General features: G+C 34.7%; 1 protein-coding gene across 1 annotated transcript; it reads right to left on the reverse strand.

The window, feature by feature from the left end:
• Positions 1-400: 400 nt before the first annotated feature.
• Positions 401-8,405, reverse strand: LOC128178674 (guanine nucleotide-binding protein subunit beta-5-like). The gene is made up of 10 exons (XM_052845943.1): positions 8,072-8,405; positions 7,478-7,614; positions 6,748-6,789; positions 6,552-6,628; positions 5,979-6,105; positions 5,133-5,276; positions 4,885-5,025; positions 4,542-4,638; positions 3,916-4,082; positions 401-2,305 (listed from the first exon to the last, which is right to left on the reverse strand). Exons 1-10 carry the CDS (start codon positions 8,190-8,192, stop codon positions 2,294-2,296), a joined length of 1,065 nt encoding a protein of 354 aa, XP_052701903.1. The 5' UTR covers positions 8,193-8,405; the 3' UTR covers positions 401-2,293.
• Between the last annotated feature and the right edge of the window lie 2,794 nt (positions 8,406-11,199).

An 11,199-nucleotide genomic window follows, 5' to 3' on the forward strand; every position in this document is an offset into this window, starting at 1 on the left:
TGATTATTCTTGACTGTGCTGTCAATAAACTTATTTTTATCATCAAAAATGCATAATTTAAGAGATTATATTATAATGCTCAATTGTGTTTTGCTGTGAACTAAAATTATTTCTGAGTTGATAAAATGATCCGTACTATATAATACCTAGGATCTTTTATTATAGAGCACTTTTTTTAAAATAAGAATATATTCTATATTTAGTGTTAAAATCCCTAATAATGCAGTGGCGTCTGAAGTAATTGAAGACTTAAATTATCAGCGCCCCTCCCCCATTCCGACGCGCCTACTAAATTAGTATTTAATGTAACACCTGAAGTGGACCTACAGACACAAATTAATTTGTTTTATCTAATGTATGAAATATTTCATTATCTAATTTTAAAATAATGCAACAGCGATACATTTTAACCATACATTTATTAGAGATTGTTTTCGCTAACAATGAAGTCATAACCAATACACAGATATAAGTACATTTCAACAACTTAACCCCATGGCAATATAATGTAACAGATTTCAATGGATCGATAATAACTTGTAGGCATATAAATTTTTGTGCAATTTTCCTACATGAAAAAAGGTTAAAACATCATCCTTAAAAATCATAGATTTCATTAATAGAATCTTAAATATTAAAATTTAGCTCATAATGGGGGCACAATTATAAAAGAAACAAATATATACATGCATTTTATTACCTAGAACAATTTAGGGAGAAATTTAATGATTAAACATATATTTATCAGCATTTACAAAATTCAATGATTGTTTAATTTTGATATAAATCCAAATTCAAATACATGTAGCTGTTAATAGATTTATGAATTAAAATTCAAAAAGTTTGAAAGTAGAGGTATATGTAATGTTAACAAGTTACAATTATATATTAAACAGCTAAATAGCTGTAAAATTGTTACAGTGCAGGAGTCAGCCTATCTAATACCATGATTACAGGACTTACAGTCTAAATTATTTCCCTCTTGCCAATCTTGACCAAAAGTTAATAATTCATTTAATCTCAACAATATCAATAAAACTGACGTGTAATTTGGGTTACAAAAACCCATGTATATTGAATATAATGCACACCATTTCAATTGTATATTGCACATTAGTATTAAAAAATTATAAGACTAGGGTTAGAACACATACATATATAAGTAATTAACATATCTATAAACATATAGCACCGTAAAAAAAATAACAAAATTAAAAGATCTAGTAAAATGTGCAAAGAATTAACAAAGGCTACTATGCTAAATTAAAATAACAATCTGTAAAATATAAAGTGGATTTATGACTTAAGTTAATTAGATACATGTAATTTAGTTGTAAAAACTTAATTCTACATGGATTTTGATATAAAGAAATGAGTCGATGTAGAAGTTGGGAGGCTGGAGGGTCAAGGAGAGCTGGGGAAGTCAGAACATTTTTGTGAGTTCTTTTTCCTTCTAAATTTTAACAGTAACTGTAATTCAATCTAAATGTTTAACTGAAAGAGCTGTGTATATACATGTATACCCAAGGAAAAAATTAAATAATAAAAGACTTGAACAGCTATCATGCATATTAATGGCATGACTAAAGACAGATCAACTAAATGCAGCAAAAAATTCATTCCTCCATCCATATACATGTGCCGCACTTATCGAACAAGAAGATACCAGTAAATAAAGTTAACCCTGTTAATCACCCATACTCCCAAAGAGATTGTTTCTTCATGTCTCTCTTTTACATAATTTTGGTCATAATAAACAGAAGAATAGACATAAGAATAGACAAATACCCCACAAATAAAACTTGCAGGAAACAGACAGGTATTTGGTCAAATTTTTAGTGTTCCTCTTTCATATAAACTGTATATATCAGAGGTTGTTTGACATTTATAAGCTGAGCCTGGATTTCATTACCAGATCCAAAAAGAAACAATGTAGTAAAGTAATTGTCTGCTGGACAAGAAGAAAGAGAAAATTCATGGATTCCTCTTCTCTACACAAGTCTAGAATTCTCTCATACACAACAAATTTCTGTCATATATTCACTATCTCCTCTCAGTTATTCAGTGTAATATACAATATATAGTACAACTTGTTTTTTCAACAACTATAAATGGTGCATCCTATTACACAAAAGTAAAAATCTACAACTAAATTTCATAAAACAGTACTTGTACTTCATTTCACACAGTTTAATAATCACTCCATGATAGAGAGTGCATGTGCCCTCTGCTTGAGACAGGTGAAGGATTTCTACCGAACTAGTTCAGGATTTCACTTAATGAAAGATATTCGTTATGCCCAAATCTGGAAAAGAAATAGAAAAGATTCAAGGTTATCTTTGAGAAGGCTGCTCTCTTCTGTAGAAACACCCAGCTACTGACTCTTGATGAGGTTGTAACAAGGATTTACCGCCTTTAGAAGTGTAAATATCACTTCTCTTGGACTGCAAATCCCTTGCATCAACCAATACCATGAGTCAACTATTGGTACAATATATCATTTTAATATGAAAATTAAAACAATGTAAATTTACATTTAAAATAATCATTGAGAGTTAATTAAACTGTAGCTACTGGGTAATTCAATAATAAACTCTGAGATAAATCTCTATACACAGTATTTATTGCATTACCTGTTTTACCACATAACAATACTATTATATCCCAATCAATATGGTAGCCCCAAATCAATAGATATTGTTTATCTAAAGCCATACAATAAGAGTCTCAACAGAACGGTACATGTATTTTTGATGAACATCAAGAATACAAATTTGCTGGATAGTATCTGTAAGTTTTGTAGCAAGCTGTAGTCAGCCCATTTTAATCCCCATTATGTGGTATGTGCAGGTGTGTCAGTGGTGTACCTTCAGTGTGTAGTCAGCATTATGTGGTACATGTAGGTGTGTCTGTGGTGTACCTTCAGTGTGTAGTCAGCTTTATGTATTACATGTAGGTGTGTCTGTGTGGTGTACCTTCAGTGTGTAGTCAGCTTTATGTGGTACATGTAGGTGTGTGTGGTGTACCTTCAGTGTGTAGTCAGCTTTATGTATTACATGTAGGTGTGTCTGTGGTGTACCTTCAGTGTGTAGTCAGCATTATGTGGTACATGTAGGTGTGTCTGTGGTGTACCTTCAGTGTGTAGTCAGCTTTATGTGGTACATGTAGGTGTGTGTGTGGTGTACCTTCAGTGTGTAGTCAGCTTTATGTGGTACATGTAGGTGTGTGTGTAGTGTACCTTCAGTGTGTAGTCAGCTTTATGTGGTACATGTAGGTGTGTGTGGTGTACCTTCAGTGTGTAGTCAGCTTTATGTATTACATGTAGGTGTGTCTGTGGTGTACCTTCAGTGTGTAGTCAGCTTTATGTGGTAGATGTAGGTGTGTCTGTGTGGTGTACCTTCAGTGTGTAGTCAGCTTTATGTGGTACATGTAGGTGTTTGTGGTGTACCTTCAGTGTGTAGTCAGCTTTGTGTGGTACTTGTAGGTGTGTGTGGTGTATCTTCAGTGTGTAGTCAGCTTTGTGTGGTACATGTAGGTGTGTCTGTGGTGTACCTTCAGTGTGTAGTCAGCATTATGTGGTACATGTAGGTGTGTGTGGTGTACCTTCAGTGTGTAGTCAGCTTTGTGTGGTACATGTAGGTGTGTCTGTGGTGTACCTTCAGTGTGAAGTCAGCTTTATGTTGTACATGTAGGTGTGTGTGGTGTACCTTCAGTGTTTAGTCAGCTTTATGTGGTACATGTAGGTGTGTCTGTGGTGTTCCTTCAGTGTGAAGTCAGCTTTATGTGGTACATGTAGGTGTGTGTGGTGTACCTTCAGTGTGTAGTCAGCTTTATGCGTTATATGTAGGTGTCTGTGGTGTAGCTTCATTGTGTAGTCAGCTTTATGTGGTACATGTAGGTGTGTGTGTGGTGTACCTTTAGTGTGTAGTCCCAGCTTCCTGTACAGAGAGCGGTACCATCGGGGGACACGCCTAGACAGCTGACCCGGTTCTCGTGGGCGTACAGTATAGAGACGCGGTGGCCCTTCAGCACGTCCCAGATGTTGACGGTGTAGTCGTTGTAGCCACCAAACAGAAGACGTCCTAGATAACAACAAGAGAAGCACTGATGAAAACGATAATACTGGTAACTACAAGTAATACTCTTGTGAAGAAAATGACCATGATAACAATAAGTTTATGTTGGTAAAGAAGATGGCTTAGTTAGGTTAAAACATTCATGATGGTAATGTGAATATAGACTGTTTCACATGATGTTTATTGATTGTTAGAATAACATGACCTGTTTAACATTGAGGTTAATGATAGCAAGGAGAATACCACCTGTTTTAAAAGCATTGAGTTCAACACTGATGAATTTTGGAGGAGAAAAGAGTTAACTACATGTAAATTACACATCTACAGAGCCATGGTCCACAAAAATTTTTATCATTGAATAGAACACTGGTAATATCTGAGAACATTTTTGCCATTACTGGAATACCATTAAAAGTAAAATTCAACGATTTTAAATTTGATAATCTCTCTGAATCTTCTACATACCACTGACAGAGAAATCTACGGAGTTACAGCCAAATATAAGACTCTCCTTCTTGTAACAGTTGACCTCTCTATCCGCCCGAAGGTCAAACAACCTGCACTGTAATAGATCGTTCAGCACATCTGAGCAAATTTCAAAACTTTCCAAAAAAATACCAGAATGATAAAATTTAAAACTGTTATCAAATGATAATTTGAATTAACATTATTAAAAATAATATAACTTTCTAGCTCAAAATGAAAAAAAAATTACACATTTAAATTTCCTCATAGTATGAACCTGGGTAGATATCATTATATAAGCTGTAACATTTCGATAAGAATATAAACATCTGTATAAACATACTGTGGCATCATCAGATCCTGTGGCAAAAGCATCCCCGCTTGGATAGAACCTGACGCTGTTGATGTCGGAATCATGGCCCTCAAACATCTGTACACATTCTCCTGTTCTCATGTCCCAGACATTGGCCACTTTGTCACAACCCTGTGTGGAGCAGAACAATTTGTACAAGTAACAAACACAAAATTTCAACATAGATCTGCTGAGAGGCACACCAATCTGTTTAGAAGTCCATTTCAATGATAGCTTACCCCTGACACAAACATGTTTCCTGTCTCTGAAGGTGAGAGGTCAATGCTCATGACATCACCAGCGTGGCCATGGAAACTCTGTATTAACTGGCCACTCTCCACATCCCATAATGCACAAGTACTGTCACCACTTCCTGTTAATATCTGATTAGAACAAATGAATTACCGTTAAGTATGAAATGTAATCAGAAAATGAAATAAGACGTGTATGTTATGCATGAACACTTCTACTAACTTAAAAAAGTTGCATGTCTTAAATACACTTTATGGCCAGCTCTAAAGCTCTTCCAGAATAAGTTTGTCTGAAGAGATGCATGTTTGACCTGTTTGTGATCATAATTTGTGCATGCAAAAGCTGCTGTTTTATGCTACCTATCTATTGAAGTGAATTATAAAATGTGAAATTTTACCTGTTAGTGTAGGTGGTTAATGTTTCATCTGTAATTATCTCACTTGTTTGAGATGTGACTATCTCAGCTCTGACTATCTCACTTGTTTGAGATGTGACTATCTCATCTGTTGACTGAGCTGTGATTATCTCACTTGTTTGAGATGTGACTACCTCAACTGTTTGCCTGAGCTGTGACTATCTCACCTGTTTGTCTGAGCTGTGACTATATCACCTGTTTGTCTGAGGTGTGACTCTCTCACCTGTTTGTCAAAGCAGTGACTATCTCACCTGTTTGTCTCAGCTTTAATAATCTCACCTGTTTGTCTGAGCTGTAACTGTCTAACCTGTTTGACTGAGCAGTGACTATCTCACCTGTTTGTCTGATCTGTGACTATACACCTGTTTGTCTGAGGTGTGACTCTCTCACCTATTTGTATTACTTGTGACTATCTCACCTGTTTGTCTGAGGTGGTGAAGGTACAACAGGACAGGTAACTAGTATGGGTAGCCACTGCTCGTTTCTTAGTCGCTGGGTCATCATCCAAACACAGTGGATAAATCGTGCATTTATTGTCCAGGCCTCTGTAATGAAAGGGTTATACACATCACAGTGGCAGTATTCAGGCACGTAGTATCGTTTTTGAAAGTGGGGGGGCCAGACCCATTTAAAAAATCTTGACAAGCAAAAAAAGGGAAATTTAAAATTTTCCAAAAATCTTCAAAATCCTATTCCATGGGGGGGGGGGGGGGGGGGGGGGGGGTAGACTCAACTATACTTCCAAAACAAAATTCTTCCCTGCCCCCCCCCCCCTGGCCCCCCCCGATGCTACGTGCCTGGTATTAGTAATATGGCATTTCTACTTGCTCTAGTTTGTTGGGTAATCCTCTAGCTTTGTTTTGTAGAGTGCTAGATTTGTAAGCTAGAGGGCCCCGCTTCATTCCCCACTGGAGTCAGTATGAAGCTTTCTTACTAATAAGTCCATCATAATTCATGTGAACAATTTGATACAATGAACAATTATACTTACCCACAAGCCACCACATCTCCAGTTGGTCCGTATGAGCAAGCCATCACCCATGTTGTTGGCATGGTTACAGCATGTTCCTGTTTGTTATCAATTTAGATCATAAAAAATAAATACAATTTACAAAAATAAAAACACACCGATTTGTTTGTCAGAGATGAGAAAGGCAAGCCTATAAGTCAATGTGAAGTAAATGTACCTTGTTTGTTGTAAATGCATCCCACACTAGCATCTTTCCATCCTGGAATAAGTGTAAACAAGAAGTGAGTAATCCAGTCAATAAATCTTCCATTTTACAATTATTCAAAAAAATATATTCACATGTACATTAAGCAATCAAATACACATACATGATGAATTATATTATACACTGCAAATTATACATATATGCAAAATTTAATTTCTACCTATGTTATTTAGGATATAACATAACTTGGGGCAGCTCAAGCTTTATAAACCGTGAAGCGATAAACTGTCCAAAGTTATGTTATACTCATACGACATGTGTAGAAAAATCAAATTCATTCCTTATACATGTGTAATTTACTCTTCCTAAATTTCTCTGCCTAAAATCTAAAAATAAGGCCCATTTTAAGTAAAAGAACATTTATTTGTACAAAATTTAAACATAACATCAAGTGGATTAATATGTTTTGCAAGTGCCTCATATTGTGATGTAGGCAAGTTACGTTTAATGTATGATACATGCATATAAGAATTTGTTTAGCCAATAAAATTACCAGTACGTGTTTGAACCAGAATTACCGGTAAATCATTCACATTGAAATAGTAGACTTTACAAACTTGCATATCAAATATATGTACAAGTGTTAGGGTGTTTGTACTATTGTCAGAAGACACAGACACAATACCATACAAGCTAATGCAAAATCTATCTCCATGATTGTACACAATTTGTAATACCATACCTGAGATGAACTGACAATATGACGTTTATCTTTAGACCAATCCATACATAAAACCTTCCCATGGTGTCCCTTTAACACTTTTCTGGCTTTCATGTTGAATTGTGTCATGTTTTCTATCTTCTTTGTAACTTCACCCACTATAAAATTATAATGATTATTAATAGCATCATTTACATCATAAAAATGTACATAGATTCAATTAAAATATCATTCTTTTTTAATATTAAGTATCAATTAATACACCCAAATTTACTCTCTCGCAGATACTTAATTAACAGTCATATGATCTTCTGTATTGCAGTTTTTATTCATATGTTAATTATTTGCTGGTTTTTTTTTCATTATAAAAATCTTGTTCATGACAAATTAAAGCTATACTTTTATCATTGCTGTGAAACTTTTGTTTTGTTTATTACTTTCATCCTTACATGTTTATCAAAGTTTCATTCGACAAAGTGAGACCACAAAAACTTATACAGCGACAAGTTTTCCCTTTCACAGTAGCTATTTACTTCCCCTTTATCTGACATTGAATGACATTTCCTGGGGACCCTCATCGAGTGACCACACCATCGGGCAATGTTTATCACTTACTGTCCATGTCTGCCAGCTTAGCTTTCTCCTCCTCCAGCTTCTTCTTGAGGTTGGCGGCCTCTGCGCTCAGCGCATCCACCGTGTCTTGACTTCCATCAATCCTCAGAGCCTCCGTTGCCATTTTCCCCAACACTTATGTTTATACCCGGAAGTGTACACTTTTCCTTTGCGGTCGAGGACGGATCGCGTGAATTTGGACTGTGTGTCGAACTAATCAAGAAATATGCAAAAATATATGCATTGCTTGATGAAAGACCTTAAACTTAAGTCAAATACATCAGTTCATGCTAATGGGATGTAAACAAATCAATGTCAAAAGACGGAATAAAATTAGAATGAAATATGGTAGGATACATTTTTCCGGATTATAGGGGGGGGGGGGGGGGTAACTTGACTTTATTTTAGCATATAACGTTAATGTTTTAATCAAACCGAACTTTCATATAACAATTTTAGAAATTGAAATCGCCTTCTCATTTCCGTAATTGGTGGCTTTGTTATTTTTAAAATACTTTTCCCTTGCTTTATTATAATCCGGCGCAGGATGCGGATAATAACCATGATAACACTCCTTCCTCTCAATTAATGATTTGTCTCACGAGAATGAATTGATATATACGTATATATCTATATACTGTACTTCATATTCTCAGCCAGGCGGCATTCAGGAATTTTATTTTTCTTGGTGCCCCCTACCTCTGAACCTTAACCTCTAAAAAACCGGCACTGAAAATCCCCCCCCCCCCCCCACACACACACATTAGGGCAAACAAAACCTCCCTTCGTTCACGAAGTCGAATATTTATGCACTGCTTTCGTTGGTAGAGGAAAGGGATAATATAAAAAGGTATTAAAAATTATTCAAGCTTTTCTTCCTTAAAGAAAATGGGGGAATAAGGCGTGTAAAATGCCCATATGAGGAATGATTAGATACTGCCAAATTAAAATATCATAACATCTGATGAAAAATTTTAAAAATAATTAAAAACAATGTGTATGTAACGTAACATCGGTTTGCAACCCTTAAATATTTTAAACACTTGAAATAGGTTGATTAAAACTGGCGTATGCGTGTCACAACCTCCAAATTATGTCATTTTTATAACTTTAATGCCTTTTCTTTTATAGAGTGGGTCTGAGCTCCATATTTTTGTTATAGTCTTAATGCGGTTTAATGGAATTTAAACCGATTTTAATAAATAAAAATGTGGAGAGATGACCCAATATACTTCAAAAATGACATTTTGTAGCTCAACAATTGAACGTTTTAGAAAAATAATACAAGTCCGTAAATTCGTGGTCAACGTCTCTTTTAGCATTTAAACAACGCACTTTGTTGTGAATGAAATGGCTCAGTGGTTAGAGCACCAGACATTAGGACAATAAAAGATAAAAAAAAAAAAGAAAAAAAAAGAGCACCAGACATTAGGTAACTTTATAGAACTTGGGTTTTTATGTTGTGGATTCCATACCACCAAAACTTTACGATATATTTTTTTTTCTCGTCGTTTTTTTGAAATATTTCAAACTGAATATAGTTAGAAATTACCCTTTTGTGAACTTGTATTATAACATATCAAATATTTTAAATTGAAAAAAATGTTAGATTTGAAATTGTATTTTAGGACTAAACCAAATGGGCAGTTGCGCCATCTTATTTCCCCATCTTCTTTATACTACACACATCTCATATATACTAGATATGAATTATATAACTGCATGTATGATACACAGATTCTTAACGTAGAAAAAAGGAAAAAATAGAAACAGCACCACCCCTATCTATGCATTTTTGGTACACATGAAGATAGGCAATTGTGTTTGGAAATCATGAATTCACGTAATTTAAAGCTGCTTGGTCCGATTTTTTTGCAATTACAGTATCAAATTTTTTTCATACAAATCATTTATCTTAGAAAGTTATGGACTTTCTCCTATTTACACCAGCAGAATCAGTCCCCTTTCAAAGTTAGAAATATTCAAAGTAAATAAAATAATTTCTCTTTGGGCAAACGAAAAAACAAACCAAAATGCATCACGGGAATGTTTAGAAAAGGAAACCGCTTGGTTTCGTCCCTCGAATGATTGGGGTTATTCAACCCGCATGCTATGCATCGACTGTAAAGAAAGAAAACTTTAGAAATATTAGCAAACAAAACGTACACATGTTTATTTGTGATTTGTCTGATCATTTCGACCTTTATTTAAAGCGATGTCAAATTCGTAATACAGCCATACCCGTCTCGTCGTCAGGGGTGAAATTTAACATGAGGCGAAATAACGCGGTACCTTTTTATGTCGTTTGTTTTGTTTAGCAAATTTTGTACGTATTTTTCTTCATTGAAATTTGGCATAATTGACGGGTAAAACTACTGCAATGTCTATTATTATACATATACTAAGCATAGCCATCGTTTAAAAGCGTGCATAAAATTTGATATAAGATCGGACCAAGCAGCTTTAAGAAATTTTCAGAAATCGAAATTCCTTGTAAATTCATTGTTTTAATAACTGTGGGTGGAAAGGGAGGGGTGGGTCTATAATCTATCTTTGGAAAGAAATGGATACCCTGTTATTCATTGCATTAAATTAATATCAAGAACATGTGCAAAGAAGATATGGATATTTGCATAAAGTAGAGGACGGATTAACGCAATGTGACAAACATCGTTCCTTAACTATATATCATGAAAATATCATAAGTTTTTATCGCGAATGATGTCCATGGCCAAAAAAAAAAAATACATAAGTTCATAACATGTACTTAAAAAGAAAATATACGAACAGGTGTTTATATTTAAAATCTCTAAATAGCATATTATTTCTTACAAATTCACGAACGATTATTAATAGAGTGGGTCTGTAGTCCATATTCTTGACAATTATGTGACAAGAACTAAAAAAAAACTACATGTATTTGTTGGATATATGAATTTGCAACATAAACATGCAGATAAAAACTCAAACATTTTAAGAAAAGTCCAAATGAATGGTTCAGATGTTCGAGCATTTGACTTGCTTGGATTCAAGAATTATCAGAATTATGTGGCATCTTAAGTCGGGGTCAATCTGATCTAGAAAATGACCCCAGAGTATCTTTTGAAGAAGAGCTTGTTAAATGCTGTTTT

This window comes from Crassostrea angulata, chromosome 3 (assembly GCF_025612915.1).
Source record: "Crassostrea angulata isolate pt1a10 chromosome 3, ASM2561291v2, whole genome shotgun sequence".
Classification (NCBI taxonomy): Eukaryota; Metazoa; Mollusca; class Bivalvia; order Ostreida; family Ostreidae; genus Magallana; species Magallana angulata.